We start from the raw sequence: 23,981 nt of genomic DNA, 5'->3' as shown, positions 1-23,981 counted from the left end.
ATTTGTCCAATTTTCTTGGGTCTTTCGGTAAAGTCACGTCGATAGGTTCAACAGTTTGCCTTTAGAGCCTAACCCCCTTTCCTGATGACGACCGCTTGTTTTGCGATCGAACGTCGTAGTATTTTGTTATGAAAGCTTTAAGTCAAGATTAAATTTGTTCATTGCTTTCCTTGCGATGCGGTTGATTCGTGATTATTTATATATTTGTTTTAAGTGGTAGTGGAGGGGTGGATTTTTCTCTCTCTCTCACCCCCCCTGTTACTGTCGGCATGCCTGTCAAGGTGTCCGCTAATGGGAACGTGGCCAGAACGTCAAGCGATTAATTATTGATCACAAGAAATGTTTCGTACGGCGGTACTTAACGCCGGAATAGTGAAGATGAAAGGGTGGTCAGCCCCTTGACTTCATTTCAGCAAAGATCGACAGTCCCCCCACCCAACCCCTTCTGAGCCGGTATTGGCAGATGATTTGCGTCCGATTGATTTTCGGCTTCTGGGCCATCGATTAGCTTGCGCGGGCCTCGTTTGGCGGGATTTGTGGAGTCGCGGATGGCCAATTGCTTGAGCATTGCTCCGGTCTACGTTGAGTTATTTAATGTGCTGGCAGCTTTGTGTCGCCCGTTCACGCCCGCTCACGTCTCTGCATGTGTTTATATCTCTTAATGTGCTCAAAGCCACAGATGTTTCTGCGCGTGTTATTTTATGGAACGATTATCACGGCACGTCATAACATTACTTATTTGTTTAGATAAATTAAATTGTATAAAATATGCCCATTTGAGTGGTTGCGTAGTGGTCTTTGCACTGCACTCTGTTCTGGTGGACCGGATTCAATTCATGGCCTCGTGCATCGGTGGCAATTGATACCCGATCCTTGCCTCCCATAGGATGACACCACCTGTAATGAATACCTGGCGTGGTACGTGAACATTGTGGGGATACAAAACGCGATCAGGGATCGGTGCCCGGCAGGAGCACTCGCCACGGACGTCTGTACGGAGGAACGAAACCTTTGCACCGTGCGCGCGCTGTACGATCGCTCGCTGCATTTGCCCATGCGTGCACATGTGTGTAATCGCCGCTGCTGCTCTCTGTGTTTCCTTGGCAGGCTTGCATCGGATGGAATGAAATGAGATCGACGTGCAAGCGCCGCCATGGAGAGCTGTGAATTCTCAGCCGCACCGGGGGGACACGACGGGGCCCGCCGCGGCGGCGGTGGCGCCGGGAGTCCGTCGGAGGGAGAAGGGGGGGCGGGGGCACTGGCGGCCGACCTGGGCCCGGCCGAGGGCCGCTCGCCGGCGCCGCCCGAGCCGAAGGGCGCCGTGCGCGGCCGCACGGAGCGCCGGCGGGCCGCTCCGCTCGACTCCGACGAGAAAGAGAGCAACGGGGAGGGGAGGGCAGACGGAGAAGAGGAGGGGGACGAGGAGGAGCTGGACAAGGAGTTTGAGGAGGAGGAGGAGGCCGACGAGAGCGACGTAGAGAACCTGTCCGGAGAGATCGTCTACCAGCCGGACGGATCCGCCTACGTCATCGACGGCGGATCGGGCCCCGGCGGGGGCTCCCCGCGCTCCCTCGACGGCGTCCTCCCGTCGGCGCAGGCCCTCCTGCTGAGCGCGCTTGGCCAGCGGCCAGACGGTGCGCCCCCCGCGGCCGCCTTCCCGCGCATCATCAGCACCTGCCACATCGCGGCGGCCTCCTCGCTCGGCAAACGCCTCTGCCGGGACGCGGAGCCCGCCACCTTCCCAAATACCTCAGCGCTCGCGCGCAGCCCGGTCCTTCACAGCTTTCGTGTGTACGACGTGCGACGGGGCGTCCCCGGCGGCGATAGCTGCGCCAAAACCTCTCTCGTGGCCAAAGACAATTCGGACCCGGCCCAAAGGCGGCCGCCTGCTTTCGAGAGGCCGGCGCGGCACGGCGACGGGAAGCAGAAGCCCATCTTGATGTGCTTCCTCTGCAAGCTTTCGTTCGGCGCGGCGAGGTCCTTCGCGGCGCACGCCGTGCAGGAGCACGCCGTCGCGCTCGTGGCCGAGGAGCGCCGGCTTCTCAAGCGCCCGGGGACGTCCGCCATAGTCCAGGGCGTCGGCAACGACAAGGAGCCGCTAGTCAGCTTCCTGGAGCCCGAGGCGACGGAACTGCCGGCGCCGCAGGCCATGGCGAAGGCGGCGGTCGGCCTCGTGAGCCCGGGGCTGTGCGGTTTCATCAGCAGGTCGCCCAACGCGGGGGCTTCCCCTGCGGCCGCTGAAAAGCCGGCGCAGCCGCTGAGCGTCAGTTCTGGCGCGTTCCTGGCACCCAAATCCCCTTTTACCTCAACTGCTCCCCTTGGGCGACTGCCCTCCAACCTCTGTGTGGAAGACCTCGGGAGAGGAAGGTCTCCCGAGAAGAGCACGGATGCGGGATTAAGTCAAAAGGGCTCCTCCCACGAGGAGCATGAAAATAACAATCCTGAGGAGGAAAATGACGATGACCTCAATGATGATGAGATGTACGATGATGATGATGATGACATAGACGATGTGGATGAAGTACCTCGAGTTTCACTAGTTGACAACCCTCACAGCAGCAGTGAGCTTTTAACCCTCTCAAACCAAAGCATTTTTAAACCTTCTTTTCTGACGCCTAGCGTGCTAAACTCTACTACTCCAAAGGCTAACTCATCTACCTTCATAGCTTTCATGGACGGCAGTGCTGGCGCGAGCGCGAGCGGCGCCGGCCTCGGCATTGCCGGCAACACAAACAGCAGCAGCAGCGACGACGCGGATCCGCAGAAACTGCCCAAAGACGGTCTCACAGACGAGGAGAGGACGGGCGAGGCGAGGGCCTCGGAGGAGGGCGGCGTGCCGGCCGCGCTGCACAGCCCGCCACCGCCGCTGGCCATGCCAACGCTGGCGCTGCCATTCGGCGAGTGCCACGGGCAGCACCCGGGCGGTTCGGTGGAGTGCCCCAAGTGCGACATGGTGCTGGGCTCGTCACGCTCGCTCGGCGGGCACATGACCATGATGCACTCGCGCAACTCCTGCAAGACGCTCAAGTGCCCCAAGTGCAACTGGCACTACAAGTACCAGCAGACGCTGGACGCCCACATGAAGGAGAAGCACCCAGAGCCGGGCGACGCCTGCAACTTCTGCAAGTCGGGCCAGCCGCACCCGCGGCTGGCGCGCGGCGAGAGCTACACGTGCGGCTACAAGCCCTTCCGCTGCGACGTCTGCAACTACTCCACCACCACCAAGGGCAACCTGAGCATCCACATGCAGTCCGACAAGCACCTCAACAACATGCAGAGTCTGCAGAACGGCGGCGCGGTGCCCGCGCGGTCGCCCGGCGCAATGGGGGGCGACCAGCCGCCGCAATCGTGCGCGGCGTACGCGGGCACGCCGTCGTCGCCCGTGCAGTCCCTCGCCGGCGGCGGGGCCACGGCGACCTCCTGCGCGGCCGCGGCGGCGGCGTCGTCCTCTATGTCCACGGCCGCCGCCGGCGCCACCTCCGCCGCGTCGACGTCCGGTTCGGCGGCGTCCGTGCCGTCCCCGTCGCCGTCGCCGACCAGGGCCAAGCCCAAGCCGACATGGCGCTGCGAGGTGTGCGACTACGAGACCAACGTGGCGCGCAACCTCCGCATTCACATGACGAGCGAGAAGCACATGCACAACGTGGTGTTGCTGCAGCAGAGCATGAAGCAGATGCAGCAGCACCAGCAGCAGCAGCAGCACGGCCTGGCCGGCCTGGCCCAGGGCTCTGCGGCGGGAGGCATGTCGGGCCCGGCGGGCCTCGGCCCCACCGAGGCGGAGCTCTACCAGTACTACCTGGCGGCGGCGGCTGCGGCGGCCCAGGGGATGGGCCACCCCGGCCTCAAGCTGGACAAGGCCACGGAGCAGCAGTATCTCCTGGGGGGATTCCAGCTGGACCCGAGCACGGGCCTGGCCGCTCTGCCCCCGGGACTCGGTAAATTGAGATGGCGGTGGCACTGGGCTCTGGGCAGCGCCGCCAAAAGTCCTTGCGAGCGCACGCGTAACGGCAGTAGCGTAACGGCAGTAACTTAATTCCTGCACGGCTGCGCTGTTGAGATACTCTTACATTCACGCGTGTTATTTTACACACACGCACTCGGTATATATTTTTATAATATTCCCTCATAATAGTTACGTACGCGCACGAGCATATAATACAATGAAGCAATGCTTTAGGTTTACGCAGCATGAACAGCGGTACATATACGTAACATACATAACATGGGATGGTAAGGGAAAAGTAATTTTTTAAGTAAACATGCTTTGTGCGTGGGTGTATATGTGCTTTCTTAGTATAATCACTACTTATCCATGCATAGTCAACAATATATTGCATCTTCTTTAAAGTTTCTAAAATGTTTATACGCTGTTTACATATTAATCACAGCTTAAAGTACATATTGATATTGAGCAGTATTTGTAGTTACGTAATCATTGGTATTTGTAATTGAGTCTGAATATTCACAAGTACGTGAAGAAACACATGAACAACAGTCACCTCAAGGTGACTTCCTACGAAAATGAGCATTGGGGCAGTGCTCATCTCGTGTTTACAGCCCTTGGCCAGTTGTGTAAATTCCATGTTCCTAAGGCAGGAGCAAGACTATCATCCATAGGCCAACCACTGTTAGTTAACCTTCCCAGAAAATACGTCATTTTGTCGGCCCATGAAGGATGAATTAATCAACCCTCCAACCAATGTTTTGAACTCCGCAACCTTGCAATCGTGAGCCTACTCGTTCTTCCTCTGAGCCAAAAAAAACGCAATTGTAACACAAGGGAGGCAAACGTCGATAGCTATAGGGGACACAATAAACAGAGCAAGGGCGCCATGGCATTCCGTACATTAGACACATCATCTAAACAAAGGCCAAATATGGCAGCCAGATATATATACATAAGGAACAACAATCAATCTTGATTTTTAAATCGTGCCTTGCGCAATAAAATTGCCTCTAAAGCGCTGCACGGTGAAAAAGATAAATAAAGCAACAATAGCGTATAAACAAATTCAGAAGGATTAATGAACACAAGATGATTACTTCTCGTTTATTAAACTAAACTTAACGATTTAACTAGAGGAACAGAAAATGCCGTTCGTACTCCCTACAGTTGGTGATTCTTCCCCTGCACCTCCCCCCCCTCGCCCCCCCCCCCCCCACCACCGCACGCCCAGTGGGGAGCGACCTCGCCATGGACCCGCGCCTCGCCTCCATGGGCGGCCAGCACCTGGTGGGGGTGGACCCCGAGCTGCTCGGCCTCTCCGCCGGCTCGGCCGAGCCCTCGGCGGCCTCCGCCGACCCGGCGCTGCGGCTCTTCCAGTGCGCCGTGTGCGGCGTCTTCACCACGGACGCGCTGGAGGCGCTGGCGGCGCACGCCGCCGCCGAGCGCTCTCTCCCCGAGGCCGAGTGGAAGGCATCGGGGGCGGACGGCGCGCACACGTGCCGCCTGTGCCAGTACGGCACGCCCCTGCGCGCCAACTTCCAGCTGCACTGCAAGACGGACAAGCACGTGGCGCGCTTCCAGCTGGTGGCGCACATCCGCGAGGGGGGGCGCGCCAGCGAGTGGCGCCTCAAGTGCGCCGCGCTCGGCAGCCCCGTGCAGCTGCGCTGCAACGCCTGCGACTACTTCACCAACAGCCTGGAGAAGATGCAGATGCACGCGGCGAGCCCCCGGCACGAGGCCAGCCTCTGCCTCTACAAGGTGAGCTCCCCCCTGCCTCGCCCCCCGCCACCAACGCCCCACCGCCCCCCCCCCCCCCCCCCGTGTCCCCCGCATCGCCACCGTGTGCCCCCCTCTGTGTACCGGTAGATGCGCTGTGACACTGCGGGATGCCCAACGGGCGGGTGGCTCCCGGTGGTTATTGTTTTGTCACAGATGACAAGAGTTCTCTCATTCAGATGCTGTCGCCTCGACAGACCTGGTTTTCACCTGAGGACGGCTACTTGCGTTGTGGCCGAAACGTCGTGAGAATTATTTTATTATGTTTTATTTTTATTATTTTATTACTTCCCTTCTACGTGACTTTACCGAAAGAACCAAGAAGAAGAGTTCTCTTGTAACGGTAATTGTATTACATCTACTGGCTACTGACTCAGCGCCGAGCCTCCTGTTTGTGTGCTGCTGTGTATTTAAAGCTCCCGTCTGCCACCCTTGTTGACGGGAGAGAAACATCGCCTCGACAATTCCACGTTTTTTTGTGTTGTCGTCCAATTCGTCACCGTGTTGTAGTTGTGCCTCGCGTCTCAACTTCACGTTTTGTTTGCCCAGTTGAGCCGTTGTAGTCCGAGCGCCGTATTGGATTTCCCAAAGTCGGCGGGAGATATGCTCCACGTCAGCGAATGGCTCGAAGAGGTGACACCTGAGAGGTACTAAGAGACCCAGTCCCAATACCTCGCCATATGTGAGTGCCCCCCACTTTCTGAGCAGCGTGGAAGAGTAGGCCAAATGCCCTCTGGTGGGTGGCCCTTCCGTCGGCTGTCACGTGAGCGTTCAATTACAGGGCCGTGCCTTTACCTTGCCTCCTGCCATACCTCTCTCTCTTTCACTACTACACCTTTATGGTAGTGCTTGCTATTATCTGCAGAGTGATTCGCTACATTTAAATAATGACATTAGTCTGTACGTTTTAGCTCCTACAGCGCATAGCTCAGTGGTGTGCAACTGTCAGCTCGATGCATGTGAGAACCCTGTTTTAATTAAGAGTGGCTTCCTGGATTCGAACCCAAGTCCTCAGCAGGTCCCTCTCTTGGTGTTGTGTGAGATGCCACTGAGCTGCTCCTGACATCTACAATGGTCTAAAACATTACAAGGGACATCTTTGTGTCTGTTTAGATCAGTGGCTTTCATCATTGAGATTGGGGGTAGATACCAGTAGAGAACTTTCAAGTTTATCTATAACAATTATCACCAAATGAAGCTAAATTTAAATACTGTAATTGAAGGTCTCACGGCGGAGAAAATGCAGAAATCTTTGTTTAAAAGATCGGATTCAGAAGCTGCAATTATTCAGAAGAACGGCAGTTTTGGCAAACTGGAGGGCTGACGTTTGGGAAGACTCAAATAAGTCCACAAGTTCCAGATTGGGAATCGAAACAAGTGTGTCGGAAGGAAGGTTCTGTGGCACAAACCATCGCTTTACACGATTCATTGTGGCTTCCATTTTCTTTACTGAGAGTTATTTATTGTAGATTATTGCTCATCCGTCAAATTAATGACAAGTTCAACAAAATGTGGCACGAAACCACGAGGGCACTCGCCTTCTCAGCCTCGGCATCTGATGCAGCTGACCCCAGCCATTAGAAAAAAAAACCCAGCAGAGTATGATTCCAAACGTAGCTCAAAAACCACCAAGATTTGGAAAAGTTTCAGGCTGTAGGATAACCCCTGAAGGTGGCCTACTGAAGACCGCAAAGCTGGATTTGCTTCATTGCCCACACTTTTCACAAAATTAAGACGAGGGCCTGCCAAGCTAAGGGGTTCAATTCAGGACCCAAGGTGCCCCACCAAGACACACACACTGTGAGCAGCAGAGTTACTTCCCTGTTTGGATATATATGCTGCACTGTTCAGCAAAGCAATTGTTAGTCACTACAGTGTAAGCTTGAAGTTTCACTTTTGACGATTTACTAACTGCGTACGTATGTTCCGGTTTTTAAACGTGTCTGTGTGTGTGTGTGCGCGCGCTCGCCCATGTGCACGCAATGTGTGCCATTCTGCAACATGTTCCGGTGCGACTTTTTCACACCAATAATAGCAATCGGCTTCCATTTCATGGCTCCTATAAAATGGAGCTCTCAGCTGCTAATGTGTTTTTTTTTCTCTTTCCCTGAAGAAAATTAAATTTTTGTCCTCAACATATCGCAAAGCAATAGGGCGGTGTGCGAAAAGTGGGTGCGGTGCACACCTCGGCAAATTGGAACGCGAGCGCACGCATTCCACCGAGCACGCACTTTGTGCGCGCACGGAGCGGCTTGACACGCGGCGCTTGTGCGCTGTTAGCGCGAGGGTCGAGACGCCGCACTGTTGCCAACACCGGCGCCTCTCTCGTTTCCATTGTAACACTTTTTTTCGTTGGCAGAGAGATAATGCAAATCGTTATTTACTCTGCTTCCACGTGCACCGTGATTAATACAGGAGACGTGCAAACAGCAATGGGCATGTTCTATTGAAAGTTCTAATTAATATTATGCCTCTTAAAAAAAAGTTTTGAGTTGCAGTCACAATTATACAGAGTTTACATGGCGAGGTCAAGTGTTAACACGCGCATAGCTGGTAAGCGAGTGAACCTCATTATGCAGCTGATTTTAAACGTTTTGACCCGTGGCCTGCAAAGCACTACCTCAGTGCAACATCTGCTCTGCAGAGGTATGTGGGTACGGTACCGTTACCAAAATACTGCCCATGTTTCATACATACAGCGGCCAAAGGGCTCGTCAAGTGCTGTCAAATGAGCGGCGTGAAATTATCAATCATCCACTCGTCCAAAATTGGTTGAATTTTTGTACATTCTATAATCATCAGCTGGCTGGATTATAGGAATTGAGGTACTCATAATTCAAGCACTGTGGTCATTTTGAATGTTTCATTTTGCTCGTGTTCAAATACAACGCAATGCCTGTGCCCATAATGTTGTGGTAAGCTAAGAGGACAACTAATGCAATTTGTGTAGTGTGGTGCATGGCAAATATATGCTGGAACATTCTGTGCATGGCTGTAAACAAGATACTTTGGTCAAGGCAAGTTCAATTAAGATCCATATTTGCAATTTTCCTGTAAAATGCTCAGTTATTTTTTCATGAACGCTAAAGGAAAAACCAAGTAATGTAATGCTCAGTAATAGAATCGATTTATCCCATTTCACAGGGAACATTGTGTTTTTAGAGTTTACACTTCAACAGAGGCCCATGAATGCTGATGATTAAACTGCCCATGGCAATTTAACATGGATGCCCGTCATTTCTATAGCAACACATTTGAAATGGTTGCTATGAGCAGAATAACACCTCTGTGACTGCCACAACGTCAATAATTGGTTTAGTTTGCACTCAATTTGCACTAATGAGCTCGGATATTGATAACGCTAGCAGCTGAGAAACCCACAACTGGAAGTGACAGAAAAAAATCCGCTATCGATGACCACGCACCATGCGCTTGTTCGCACGTTCACGCACAAGGCCTTCTCCGATACAGGGAAAATCAAGCCCGCGCGTTTCCAAAAAAAACAACATCAGGCGCATTATTCTAACGACAACATTTTAACCCAATTTGTTCATTTCCAAGCAAGTGCCGGTGACAGCAGACATTTGCAATTAAGTGGCTGCATCTGCCTCTGACGCAGCCTCAGACGCAGCCCAAGAGGCTTTGCTGCAGTGGAATAAGCCATGGCTGGGTCCGTTCTGTGCCAAACATTTAAATCATATTGCTTTTATTGACTGATTTGTGTTGTACTAGGGAAGAGCAACACACTCAAGTCACCTTTCCTGTAGAGAGCACTGCCACCCTTTTTGATGACACCTCCTGTGTCGAAGGCACTCGCTGCTCGTGCGATATCGAACACGCCCGGGCGACCTTCTTGCCGCGCCCTAGGTACCACCACACGGTCTGCGGAACGAACACGAGAGAAGGGCAGCATCGCTCACTAGGAAATCAAGGCCGCATCGTCGTAAGATAAATCTATAAAACTACAGACAAGTTTTATTTTACCAGGTATGTCCCACTGAGCTATGTAGCTCTTTTTCAGAAGCAACCTGGCCACAAATAATAGCTCAACGAAGTGGCTCATCACGTGGACATTTGTAGCAGCCAAATACTCTAAACGTGTGTTTCTGAATATGGAGGGAAAACCGAAGGACCCCGAGAAAAATCCACAAGACCGCGGGTAGAGAAACATGCAAACTTCAAATATATAGGCGTCATGGTTGGGATCAAACCAACGACCTCCTGTATTACAGGCGAGGTAGTTAACATCTCGCCACCGCACGATCGTGCCGAACGATTAGCTGTGCTGAACAACGTGACGTATCTGACTGTTGCGTATCTGCCCTGACCAATTATCCACCACACCTAGTTCTGGGAAAACGATGTCCCACTATGTCCGCCATTTCTGTAATGGCTATACAAAGAAGCCCTTAAGTGTGAGCTGGTGTCCATTTCGTAGGCATTGTTTTATATTTCTTGTAAATGTTTTATATGTTGAAGGCTTCTTGACTACATTGAAAACCATGTTACAATGCACAGTACTATATTCTTCATCGCTTACTTTGCAGCTTTTTTCCCTGTGTTTGAAGAAGTTTTACTTTATTTTTGTCCAGCACCCTATATGCGCGTGGTGTAACTGTAATTTTTTTCCCAAGAGATTTTTCACGTATATATATCCGTACGTACCCAGATCCCCCCACAGCTAGTCGGCTACGTGACGTTGTACTGCACCGTGATTGTGCAGTTCACCTGTCCTCGCGCACGGTTACGGGGAATAAACAGGAACCCCGAGAGGTGACCCCGGAATGTTCCCTATTCAGCCACAGCTCTGTGTCCATTTTCCCTTGGCTGTGCGTGTTCTTTTGTTTTCTACTTGCGTGGGCAATTTTTTTTTCAAATTTAAACTGGCCCTTCCCTTGCCACCAACTCCCACATCTTTTCCTTAAACTCCCCATGGTGACGGTGGTGGGGGGTGGGCTGTTAGGCAACTCAAGTTGACTCAAGAATTAGCCTGTGCAGTTATAGGCGATGACTTGGGGATTGGATCTCTGTGGACAACGGGCCCCGTCTCTCCGCCTTCACTGTAGCCCCTCCAGACGTACCCGCCACCCATGCCGCACGGTGTGTGTGTTTGCCGTACATGCAGCCCTTTCTAACAACAATTCTTTATATTATATTCTAACAATTATAATGTAAATGTTGTGGGTTTACTCTCCAACGCATCGGTGTGCTGAACTAGTAACGAATTGACATGCTTTGTTTACGTGACAAACATTACGAAATGGCTGTGTCGGGTGGTGGCGGGTTTAATGCCACATTTATATTTACACGATCTAAACCAAAAAACAACATCTCTTACGGACAATAATTATGTCTGCTTCTCGTAAGGCAAAACCCTCCCTGTACGCGCCGGACACGTGTGTCGTTTTATGAAGGTCTTCTTTTTTTTGTGCATGCTAACCCTGTGTTCTGATTCTCTGACATTAAAAAAAAAGACGTCTGTTGACTTGTGGAACTCAGTAAACCCGTCACACCACTCTGGCTAATTCGTTGGTATTTAGTCAGTCAGAAGGCCCCGCTTGCACCTTTGTTCCTTGTGTTGTGTAATACCAAACATCGTCCCCGTGTTGTTTTACATTGGCTCAATGTTATTTTTAGATACAGTTGCCCTGCATTTTTCATTGTGTCCTTACTCCGTTGTCTTGTCGGTTCCTCGTGTCGGTGCCGTCAGGTGCTGTTTTATGATTTGTAGAGCATGCGGCACCTCTGAATAGCTACTAAATGTGAATCAAACAAAGACCGCTTTAGGCCGTTTATTGTACAAAACGTCGCAGTGTTGTTTCCCCACCTGCACATTAGCGTACAGTGAGTGGCCACGCCATCGGAATGTCAAAATACTTTTCGGCGCAGATCCTGAAAATCCATTCACACAACGGCGTCACACCTAACTAAAGAGACATTTTCGCTGTAATTGTTCTCGAACGCGCACACAAAAGTGATGGCACTGGCCCGGCCAGGCGCTAATGGTGGGTGTGGAACGCCGGGGCTGCGCAAGAATCAGAAAGGGCCATTATACCCAGAGACTTGTTGCACCAGCAATTACAGAGAACATAATGGCAGCTCCCTTTTTGCGTGATGCCACTTGAATGTAAAAAAAAAAGTCAGTTTAAATGTCCGACGTGGAGATTTACCTCACCTCAACTTCGCGAAATACGGAGAATGTTATTATTGTGATTTCCTTCACTTGGCGTCCCCCTCGGAACTTGTTTTAACTTGAACACCGCAGCGTGTGGGGGCTTAGTGACGATTACATTAAGTGGGTCGGCCTGCGATGACCCTCACGGCCAGTGTTTGGAGTAAAGCTGGACCGTGCAGGTCTGTTTGCTTATGTTTCACTGCCGACTGGCATTAACAAATGGCAAGGACAGGGCTCTTTTCTTTCGCTCTCCAAATGCCTCATGCAATAATAACAAAAAAATTAAAGCAGTTTTGCAGGAGTATCTTGTTACAACAAATGAACGTGCAAGCCTCATTGTGCAGTGCATCAAAATGGTATCTGGCGGAAAAAAATGGCATTTGAGATAAGTCTTCCGGTGAAGCGCGTCAGCTTTACTGTACCACGAGTGTGAAAGTTATTGTTCTTAAGCGCTTGGACATTGCGCCCGTCGTTATTCAAACGGGGGTTTGGCAAAAAACGCGGCGTGGTTATCGCGGGGCAGTTTACAGACTCCCGTCTTGTTTTAGCCTCACTTTTCCCGATAAGCAAGCCATTTCGGCACAACAAGTGTGGGATAAGCATCCGCGCGGCGGGCGCTTGGAAGGCAGACGACGCCGCCGCCACCGCCGCCGCCTCCTTTGTTCCCCCACAGGACGGTGCTCTTATCGAGCCACCCCCACACCTACCCCCGTTGCACCTGTAGGGTCAGCGCCGCCGCAAATAACGTGGCCGAGCGCACACGCAACAAAAAACAATCGCGGGCCAAGGCGGGGAGACGGGGCACGGGGCTTGGAAGAGAGAGGGGGGACGTTGTGCCCACCAGAGTTCGCTCGCGCGCACCGGAGCGCCGTTTGCATTCTCCTCGTGTAGTTTTGATTCAGCGCACCTTCCAAACCCCGCGAGCTGCGACGATCCACTTTGATTGCCTCAGAATTGCAGCAGCCTGATTGCACGTCTGCAAAAGCGTGCCTTGAAAACGCTGGCCCAATCTGGTTACTGTACTTCATTAAACTGCTCGCTCGAAATGCATTCTTAATATCTCCCTCAATATTTTGTCATCGCACAACACTGCGGGTTTAAAACAAATATATACATGTGAAATCCAGATAAACACGGACACGAAATAACACCAAAAAAATATCATAACGGCCGTTCACCCAGAGTGGTTTTACCGCCATAGTGGCGGCAGCAGTCTCGGTACGCTCCGACGGACGTCAACACGTGCAAACGCTTTTATTCTGCTCGTGCACAAAAACACAACCTTCAGTGAATGGGACAAAGGAAGAGTCAGAAACATTTCACTGAAAATGCTTCCTTAAAGCATTAGCGGATATTAATAATGGTGATGAAAAAATGGTAAGCAAAGTATTTTTTTGTCCCAGAGTGGGAGAGGCAGTCAGCATCCGAGATGATTCTCCTTTCCCTAGATTGCACAATACGCTCGGGCCATTTCATACATAGGATTGCCTCTTGTCAATGACACACGATTTGCAAATTACGTTTCTATTTAAATTGCCTCGCAAAACAACTACTCGCAGTGTAGACAATAGTCAAAGCAGTATTCTCTGTACAGTATACTGTAGGATGAGGAGTACGACACAAATCATGCCTCATGTAAATGTACTTTCCAACTGCATGTCCATATTCCACGTGCAGATGTACAACTCCATGTGCAGCTATTGCACCAGAGAAATGCGAAGTTCCCAGCAGTGGCTCAGGACAACCAACAAGGAGATGAGTGCCAGACACATGCTTGATTTGACTGTGCACTATGCATTGCATTTTTCTTTTCTGTGCGCTGTACAAGCACGATTACAAACACGTACAATGACTGGAGATGTCAGGGACACCGAGAGGAGTACTCTTATCGATTGATTATTAACGCAGCAGCGCACGGCAAAGTTTTAACAACTTCGCTGTTTGAATGTGGAGCACTTCATACCCGTTGGCCAGCAGCCACACGCCGAGACACTTTGACGAGCTGAGCGTGAGCCCCGCTTGCATCGATTGGCTTGTCGCTGAGCGTACGCCTTCTGATTGGCGCTTCAATTGGATTGGCCACATGGGATCTGAAAGAATGAAAGGCCGGGAAATTCGACTTCATAAATTATGGTCAGTTAGAGACCCATTGGGGAGATTGAAGTGGGATTGGCCGGGAAGGAGGCAGTTAAAAGAAGCTAGAAAGGCCTGAAAAAGGATAAATAGGGCCCGCATCAGGAACTCGGGACACCTTTGATGAGATACTCCCTATATGTATGTTGTTGCTCCCATATGTATATATGTTGGCCTAATCAATAATAAGCCCTTACAAAAACATTCTACGTCTGGACCTCCGTTCATCTGGTGGCGCGGTGGGATTACTCCAACTTGTCCCATCTCAACTGCAAGAAGAACCCCCAAGGGAGAACCAGTGAGAGCAGGAGCAGCCGAAAGGTGAGCGATTGCTCTAGGCTTTCCGAGTCCTTGACTGGCCAGAAGAGGAGACGCTGAGAAGGCTTTGCCTACGGCACTGATTGACTAGACGCTGGCCATATTCTCCGCCATTCCAGCTGACAATGCTTGCTAGGAGATGGCAGTAATCTTCCCCTGTTCAGTGGGCCTTACCAGGTTAAAATAAAAACGAGTTAAGTTTAGTTTAGGGAGGAGCAGGTGTGGTTATTGCAGAGGCGGCATTGGGAGGACGTTGGGAAGACGTTGGGTCGATGGTCGTGGCCATCCGGAGATCTGTCGGTGATGCTCCAAGGAGACCATGCAAGCGGGCAGCCTGGTGGACACTCGGGCACTCTGAAGCAGCGTCTCATACTCTGGTGGTCTACCACCGCTATGGCCAGAGCAGCCACATCATCGCACGGGGTTGCCATAGGGGTCCAGTTGCGCCTGGGTCAGTTCTGCGCTACAATCGGCGCTTATTTGTGCAGGTTCTTAAAGCCTCCCTCACTGCCACCACTGTGCAGGCTGGGACAATCCTAGGTCCCTGGATCTTGTGTGAGGACGATTCCAAGTTGGTAGGTGTGGTCGACAAGTTCTCAGGAGTGGTTGATGACTCTTCGATGGATGCCATATCCGTGCACAATCCAGAGTGGTCAGTTGTTCAAGTGCAGCAGATTCGAGCACTGTTGCAAGATTTTGGCGATGTATTTCATCGAAGCCCATATGACCTGGGATGCGCTACGCTGATGGAACATGACTTGTATAAGGGGGATGTGGCTCCCATCTGTCAGATTTTGCACAGGATGAGCCCAACTGAGAAAGCCCTTGCACAACAGGCAGTGCAGGAAATTCTGCAAGCTGACATTATATCACTGTCTGTAAGTCTGTGTGGTGCTCCTGTGGTCCTCGTCAAACAGGCCAGTGATTTGTTGGGGGTTTTTTACACTTCCGTCGTCTTGACAATGTCAGACTGGCCGACGCTTACTCACTCCCACATATTAGTAACTTTGGATGCTGTGGTAGCAGCAACATTTTTTTGAACTCTGGATGTCACGATTTTGGCAACTCCCTCTTCATTCTGAGTCCCGACCTCTTTCAGTTTAACTATCTTCTGATGGGACTACAAATAGTGCCAGCAACGTTTTACGTTCAATATACTCCCTATATGTCACCAATGGTACATATGTCTAATTTACTTTGACATTGTCGTTGTCTTTGGTCACTCTCGATGAACGTGTGAGCCAATTACGATGCGTTTTCGCTCGGGTTTGGGATGCTAAATTCAAGTTGAAACCCTCTTAAAAGGCCACCTAGCCCAATCCTCCGTTCGTTACCTGAGCCACTCTGTTAATTCCACTGGCGTTGCCACTGATCCAGCTGAAACAACTTGTGTGCGAGACTCGCCCGTACCTAAGAAGAATGGAGTAGGGCCCGAAAAAGGATAAAAAGGGCCCTCAAATGAGAAGCTCCCAGCACTTATGTTGTTACTCCCTGACGCGTATTTTGATGTTGAGTTGTCGCTTAATAAATAAGCCCTGATATATATATACAGTCTGAAGTTTTAGAACACACCTTTAATTCTCCACGATTGACTTCCAAGTACACCATGGTTTAGTGTTGAAATTACTGTACATCTTAAAATAAAAAAAAATCCAATCGGCATTTTATCCGTTTTTTTAAAGGAGGGTTTTCTTCCCCTTTTAATTGTTCGCGGGATTAGCCGGCTAACCTTAACTTTGTGCCGTTAGCTCTGTGAAGGCTGGCACTGGAATAAAGGAACGCACGCAAGCCACTTAAAACAAACTGCCTTCCATGTCACGAGGTGACAGCTTACACAGTGTTTGTGAGTTTTAGTTCTGGAAAACAGCCAATCTGCGCCGTAATTTAAGATTTCAGTGTCACAATGTCCTACCGCATCTCTAAAACGCACCTCGGTTTACAGCCTGCCCTTTGTAAAGCATGTTTACTGGGGCCTCTTGTCAGTTAAATGGGATCAAATTGTGCAAGGTTCGTTTAAGTATAGAACTTTTCACCATGACGTGCTTGTGTTAAGTTGAATTAAAGTTTTTAAGATGCGACATTTAAACAGAGCATTTACACTTTTAATGAACTTGCTGTTGATGGCTTGCGAGAAAAACACCCAAATTGTAACATTATAAAAAATGTCATTGGAGACGTATTCTTCGTTCGTTTCGTCAAATACTTTAAAAACAAAAGGAGTTGGTCATTTTGAAAGTGCTGAAGTTTAAAAAAAGAAGTGTTAAGGGTAAACTGGTAGATGTCGAACGATGGGATTGTGTCTGTAAATACTATAATAGCTGAGCATATTTGTCGGAACTCAAATGGTAATGACATTTTCAGCGCTCTCAAGGATAGAATGGAAAAATAATATTCGAGTCCCCTTCGAGTGAAGCGTTATTACCTCTGCAAGGCCCGACCTCCAAGAGCGTTCGGTTGAGATGGCCCCCAGCTTTTGTGAGGTGGGGGTTTTGTCGCATTCGCAATCACCGGCGGTGGCTCTCGGGGCGAAGTCCCCTTCGTTTTGCGAGTGCGTCTCATCGCAGCGTGGACGAATTCACCTGTTCATTCCTGCCGATTTTATTTACGATACTCTGTGACGTCTCCTGGTTGAGGATGTACAAGTATCTGAATTTGTGGTTCCAAGTCTTTTTTTTACCACGTGTTTGTTGTATATGGCGGTACATAAACACTGCAGATCAGTGTACAATATACAATACAGTATGCATATACTGTGTTAAAAGGGGAGGAGCGGTGGCGCAGTGGTTAGCGCGCTAAGAAACGAGCTACCCGAGTTTTGATTCCTGGTAATATCGAGCATCATTGGCAAGCGAAATCACTCCTGCCCTCTCGCCCCTTCGCCAACCCCCCACGGTGTGGTGAAGTATGGCCAAAATACCCCCAGGTCTGACATGGGGTTCATGCAATGGGGGATCGAGGATTGCTGGAGAATGTATTATTATTATTCATAATTATTATTTATTCTGTATCGTGAAAACACATGAAGGCATGCCGTCAGCCTTGCAGACAGCTGGAGCAGCTGCTGTTAGTAATCACTTATTAACACTGTCACAGCAAGCGAGGGGGTGGTGTGGGTAGTAGCTCCACACCCAGCCACCTTTGTCTCCAAGTGCTCATGATGATTTCTACATATGGCGCCACACGCTATGCTAAGCGGGCCGAGGTTGGGATGCCAGTTGCTACTGACGTGCATCGTTTTTTGTTGTTGCGGTTCACATTCGGGAAAGCGGATGAATCGAATGTGGGGCTGCCTGTATCATGGCACATTGTGGGAATGGCCACTCCAGTGTTACCTCCCACAACGACACCACACCCAGTCCACACACACACACATTCATGCACAAAGACAAATATCTCCCATGCAGCCTTTAGCAGACCGTTGGGGCAAGTGCGGCAAGGGAGCATCTATGAAGGCCATCACAGCACGCAAGGGGATGGGTGGCCAACACTATGGTCGGCTACCTTTGTCTCCCCAGTCCTGATGTTTACATGCTGCACCAGTTACTCGTTTAAGGCTTAGTCGACCTAGGGGAGACCAAGGACCAGTTCAAATATTCGTCACTGTTATTGATCTTGAGCAGGAATCGAACTCGCCTGGTCCCTAGCGCAGGGCCCTAACCACTGAAACTACTGCTCCCCACACACGCTCAAACACGCACACGTGCACATTCATACACCACACACACACTTGCTCCTAAAGGTACACTTACACATATTTTGTTAATTACAAATGCTGTACTTCAATTTGTCACATAGCATGCCTGTTGCTGTACTGCATATGATTCATATGTACAGATGGGACCACAGAAAAGCCTTCCGTTGGGTTTGTACGTGTCCTTTAGTGCCGCAACTCAATCTTAAAACTGCGTGTATGCTGCTGAAGCCTATGTATGCGAGCATTGTGCTTTTTTGTACACACAATATTTGCATGTTCGGAGTAAAATTATTGTCATAGGCGGAAAAGTGAAAGCAAAAGCACGTACATTTATTTGTTTATTTACATTGGTCCCAATGTTATACCATTGCAATACATAGGTAGGTAAGGGCTTTCTTAAATTATTGAGTTAGCATGTGTGTGCTGTTGATATCTTGAGCACAACACATTTTTCCCAGACCTAAATGCTCGTATGTATAGATATTGATGCTTTATTTTTTGAACATGGTGGCATTCCATTGATATTCATAATCCCTTTAGTGAAGGAGACCTGGCAACAAGAGTGTGTAGTGTATTGCAAGTTCTTCTCTGTTTATTGCCAACTTTTGTTTTGGAGAATCCTTCAGCTGTGGATCATCGCAGACGATGTCGTTCTGTTGTGTCTGTGTACATACGTATATTCTTCTTTCACACCGTACGTAGCCAACCGTGCTAATCTGAGGTGCGGTGTATGTATGTATGTTGATCTTCTTTCACACCGTACGTAGCCAACCGTGCTAATCGGGGGTGTGGGAAATACACATAGATGGATCTGTGTGATGGATCTGTGTGTGTGTGTGAACGTATTCACCGTTGTTGTCATCGCGTGTGTACATTTTCTTCGAGAGTAGGTGTCGATTCAAGTAACTTTTCATTGCTTTCGATAGCCGCGGCCTTAAAAGGCTTTCAACCCCCCCCCCCCTTTTTCTTTAATCCACCGAGATAATTTTTCATTATCAACGGTAATGAAAAATGTGTGGGGGGCATTCCTCACCCCAAACAAAGGTTGACGGGATTGCTGCAACAGGGGTGTCCATAGCCGCGGCCCTGTTAAGACAAAGGGCTACATTGATGGATCTGAGGTCACCTCTTAATGGAATTTTTAAAAAAAAATCCGTCTTCACCAAAAAGGTGGAAGAATAATAGAATGAGCTTTGGTTGTGTGAATATCCCTCAATGTCAAGCAGGAATGAAAGCTGCTCTGAGAAGGCAGGGAGGGGGAGGGGTGGTGCTGAGGCTGAGGTGGGGGTTGGGTGGGGGATAAGCCTTAGGTTTTTTTTCAGCTGGGGTTTTTTTTGTTTGGCGCGGTGGGCTTTGTTTTAGACTGGGGCTCAGCAAGGCCAGAAGGTTGATGGATTAACGTTGGAACCCAGATGATCCGGCCAGAGTTCCACGGCGTCGTTTGTCAGCCCAAAACCACAGCTTCATGTTCCGCATTATATATTTTTTTTGTCTCGCGAAAGAAAAATGGCGCAATTTTTTTTTTTTTAAGCGGCAGCCAATACCACCCATGGGCTCTCGGTCCGTTTGTCTTTTGCGCGATGTGAAATTCTTCTTCTTTGTTGTCGCTGCTGCGGTTAATCCATACGAGGTATTTTTCATGCCCCTTGTTTGCCTGCGCGGTCGACATGAATATTCCGCGCACAGCGAATTGGCCGCTCTGCTGCTTTACAGATAGCTATCCTGGGTCTGAAGGCTAAAGACAAATTGACGTTTTGACCTGATGGCCTCCATATTTTCTTCTCACAAGAGCCTAAATCGCCGGGGGTTTTTTTTTCTCCGAACAAAAGAAAAATAATCCAATGGTTCATTATAAACGTGACGCACAATATAAAATTTGACACTGCCATCAACAATTGTCTGCTGTTGTCGATGGTACCGCGGGATCTTTAACTTCTCCATTAATGATGCACTTTGGTAATGCCCTGCGTCATTACCAGTTGGCAGCACATTGTGAACTGCATGACCCGTCCTCACTGTCCCAGTGGCAGGTGTGCAGACCGCCGGGGCTGGGGCAGCTGCCTAGGCTGGGTCAACTCCCAAGCACGCAGAGACACACGCATGCAGAACATGTACCGCGTTCGTTTGGGTACAGCTGTGTACTTATTACGCACTGATCATATTCATCCATGCGCATTGCCACTCGTGGGTTTGGAGTTTAGACGTCGGCAATTTATTGCTCTCGGGGTTTTTTATTTGCTCGTGGCAAAATGATACCACAATTGTACTATCGATGTCAAAACAAGAGGGGGAATAAGTGTCCTTTTCAGAACTCCTCCAGTCAGCAGAACACAACATTTCATGGAATGTCTCTGGAAGGTAAAAAACAAAGAACTACTTTTGGAACCATTTCAAAAGTGTCTCGCCAGACCAACCTCCTCTTTCCCGCATGCCAGTCAATCGGTATATATTAAAAAAAACATTTTTTAACCCTCAGGGTGATCTCACATAAAACGACGCAAAAGACACAAATAAAATTTGTATCTGAATTTTTTTGTCACGTGCAGTTGCTAGCGACATCGCCGCAGCGTCAAGTCGCTACACTTGACAACGGCGATTTGATCACGGGTGGCTTGCCCAGATTCAAGCCGGCTGCGGCGATGCTGCCTCAAGGGCGCGATCCCCCTGAGCCTCCCAGGACGGCGGCTGCAACCTTGTAAATTCCTCATTGGAAAGAACAGGGATATTGCGTCATTTGAAGATTATTTGCCGCAGCCTACGTTAAGTACGTCCGCAGGACCAGACGACCCAGCTCTGGGCTTCTTAGCAACACCTCTGCATCGACGTCGGCTCGCGAGAGCGCTAATCGGGAAAAGACCTTTGTTGGTTGGTCATGTATTCGGCTCAAAAGTAATAATAATAATTAAAAAAAATCTCCACGCTAAAATTCAATGGCGAGCTTTATTTTGGGGGCCTGACTTGTTGATACAATTTCTATATTTCTATGACAGCGTCCCGGATATCCATAGCAAAAGCAGATCAATTTAAAGGTGAAGGATCATTTCCGTTGATGCCACCACACCTTACTCTCGCTCCCTTCTGTCAAATCCTGATACCACTGGACGGTCAATACCAACCACCAAGGCCTGTCCCATAGAATCCTGTCATCATGTGGCATCGAGTCGTTTCGTAGGTCGCTGCCCGTTGAGCGCCAAAGCACTTTGTGCCTTGGTAACCTTGGTAACCTGCCCTCCTTCATCTTGCACCAATGCTTCAACTGGCAATTTGTTCAAACAAAAACAAAAAAACACGTGCGATGACTCCAAGGTAGAGCGGCAAAATTGAGCGAAACAAAGGAAAACTGGGTTTGTCTTCACGTGGTCTTTGTGGACTAATCTTTTGAAACAGTTGCGTGCTCTCCTACAGGTGAGTAAAATGTCACCTAATATACTGAGCCGACTCAGCACACATGCATCCTGCGACCGGCCACGTGCTCTTTTAAACAGGTCACAAGCAGAACTCCTCACATTTCTAATTCATTTAAGAGCGATGTTGTGTACTACGTTGGAATACAACTGCTTGCTGCGTGAGTGTCCGTGTACACGGTTAGCATGTAGCATAATACGGGGATATCTGGTATGATGAATAACTCACCGTACTGTGTTCTAAGGACCCAGGTAACTGGATATGTTATGGACATCAGTGACAATTATAATTCGAACCTGGTGTGACCCTCCCTATAGGGCAATTCAACATCGGTTGCTTGTGCTGGGGAGTGGCACTAAGATGGACGTTCACGGCGCTGTCCACATTCGTATTAATAGGAGCTCGCTAACAGTGCTTGTGCCAGAAAAGCCTTCATGATCACTTGAGAGTCATTCTTTGATTAGACAATGACACGGTGAAAGCTTTTTTGAGAATGTCTCGTGAACAAATGGCAGTCGTCTGATTCTACATTTATTTATTTTTACATCGTGCACATTATTACTATTAACGGCATACAGAATGGGTGTGAGGGAGTACGCCATGATGGTTTAGGGACAGGTTGCCGGCGAAGACAGTGAATTGAGGTTATACCTCAATTCGACTAAATGTATGCAGTCCGAGTGGAGTGTCTGACGCGAAGTTCGTGAGTAAATATTAAGGACAGAGCAGAATGGAATGGAGGCCAAGATCGCCGGTGTCTTTGAGAAAGGCGGTGGATTGTGGAGAGAGAGGGGGAGAGACGGTGTGCCGTGAAGAGGAGCAGTAAAGTACGGCGGGTTAATTAGTGCGCACTTTAAATGCTTTATTTTTTGCTCATTTACTCTCGTTTTGAATTATATTTTGGGAGGACTTCAATGCACACCGACCCGTGTGGTGAAATATGGTCACCACACAAACCCCCCCCTCATGATACGGCGTTGGGAGTGGATGGACGAAGTGATGTAAACATTGTTTTCATTACAAGGTTAGTGAAACCGAATGACAGTTAATAGTTCTCTAGTTAAAGTTACTGCAAACATTTTAAGTCAGATTCAATGACTTGGCAGTGGCATAGATAGAATGCTGAAATCCAGTATATACCTCGTGTAACTGAAAATGCAAATGTGCTTTCGTCATATTACTAATTTGTTCTTGTCGCTTAATTTGTATCTCAACACTGTGAAATTGATCATACTTGCACGCTATTGCTTTGACATTTTGTAAGGTCTCCTACCAAAATAAGCGCCAGATATTACAAACAGTATCAAGTCGCGGAGCAAAATATTTGAGAAAACACAACACTAAAACGATTGAAGGCGTCAACAGCAAAAGCAATGTAAGTGATGACGGACCTCCCCTAGACGCTGGAGCGTCACTGCGCGTGGCAAGCTACCGTGGACGAGACAGCAGAATGCTCCTTTTCGTGTTGTTCTAACAGCATTTGAATGCAATTGCAAGACGAAACTTGTTTGGCTCCTTGTCTTTGCTGATATATATTTTTAAATCTCTCGCAGCTGGGACAAACCAGACTGAGCACAGGAGGCAAAGCGAGCGAAGTGAGTTCTTTATTCACCCTGGAGAAATCCGATGAGCCACAGAGCTCTTTTCCACAGATATCCAGGAGCGGTTCTTGGCGCAGCCTTTGTTGTGGGGCTGTTGCTGTTGCACTCGCAGGGTGTGAGATGCCGTTTGTCTCTGGTTGGTCATCTAGTGCTGAACCCAGGATTTCAGCAGTTCTAGCTCAGTGCTCTGACACACACACTGCCTGCTTCTACCTGGCAACCTAATTTCTTCACTTTGCTGCAAACTCAAGTGTATATAGGAGGCTTGGTGACAGAATCTGGCTGCCGATTGCAGATAATGACTTATCCTTGGACGAATTCCACTTACTTACGTTTCGGCTGTGAGTATAGTTCCTGGCTTATATCTGTCAAATGGTGGCAAGTTGTGTCTGTGAAGTGTCGCAAGACACTGTACATGCACGATGACATGTTGACGATGTGGATGACGACGATGATGATGTCGTCATTTTGCCATTGCACGTGGAACTGCTGTCATTGATTATTTTCCAATGAATACATTTGTGGCGATGGTGGCTCACGCTCCGACTCCACGACTGTGTAGCCGTGAGTGGCCAGTGTCAGCTCTCCCTGCGGTCACTTGTTCCTGGAGGCTTTGCCACTTGAGCTCCCTCTTTGTTGTGGTCTGATTTGTGTGTCCAGCGTGGGCTTTTGCAGCAGCAGTAGCAGCGGCAGCGGCAGCGCTAGCGCCCGCGATCGCCTGTCAAGGGGAGACAGTTAACGTGGTGACTCACCGTTTAGTTGTAATCCCCCCCCCCCGCGCACCTTCGATTACCGCGGTCGGCTACGTACGGTGCGAAAGAAATTCAACGCACATACGTACGTGCGGCAAGGGTGCCCCGAGCTGCTTGAATGCAAATCTAGGCAATAGTCAAATCACGGTGCATGCTGTACTCATATGCAGTCGCATTGGTT

The 23,981-nt window shown here is 49.5% G+C and overlaps 1 protein-coding gene across 3 annotated transcripts in view; it reads left to right on the top strand.

The window, feature by feature from the left end:
- The window catches only part of LOC133350798 (zinc finger homeobox protein 3-like), a 201,541-nt gene that overhangs the window by 47,925 nt on the left and 129,635 nt on the right, over positions 1-23,981 (top strand). For all 3 annotated transcript variants that reach the window (XM_061565541.1, XM_061565539.1, XM_061565540.1), the window contains exons 2-3: positions 1,108-3,935; positions 5,178-5,704. In XM_061565541.1, coding sequence (XP_061421525.1) covers positions 1,154-3,935; positions 5,178-5,704 — 3,309 coding nt within the window. In that variant the 5' untranslated portion in view covers positions 1,108-1,153. The remainder of the gene's footprint in view (positions 1-1,107; positions 3,936-5,177; positions 5,705-23,981) is intronic.

This window comes from Lethenteron reissneri, chromosome 35 (assembly GCF_015708825.2).
Source record: "Lethenteron reissneri isolate LAM-NWPU_2019-01 chromosome 35, ASM1570882v1, whole genome shotgun sequence".
NCBI classification, from domain to species: domain Eukaryota; kingdom Metazoa; phylum Chordata; class Hyperoartia; order Petromyzontiformes; family Petromyzontidae; genus Lethenteron; species Lethenteron reissneri.
Note: the sequence above shows the minus strand (reverse complement) of the source record. Positions and strands in the feature narration are given on the sequence as shown.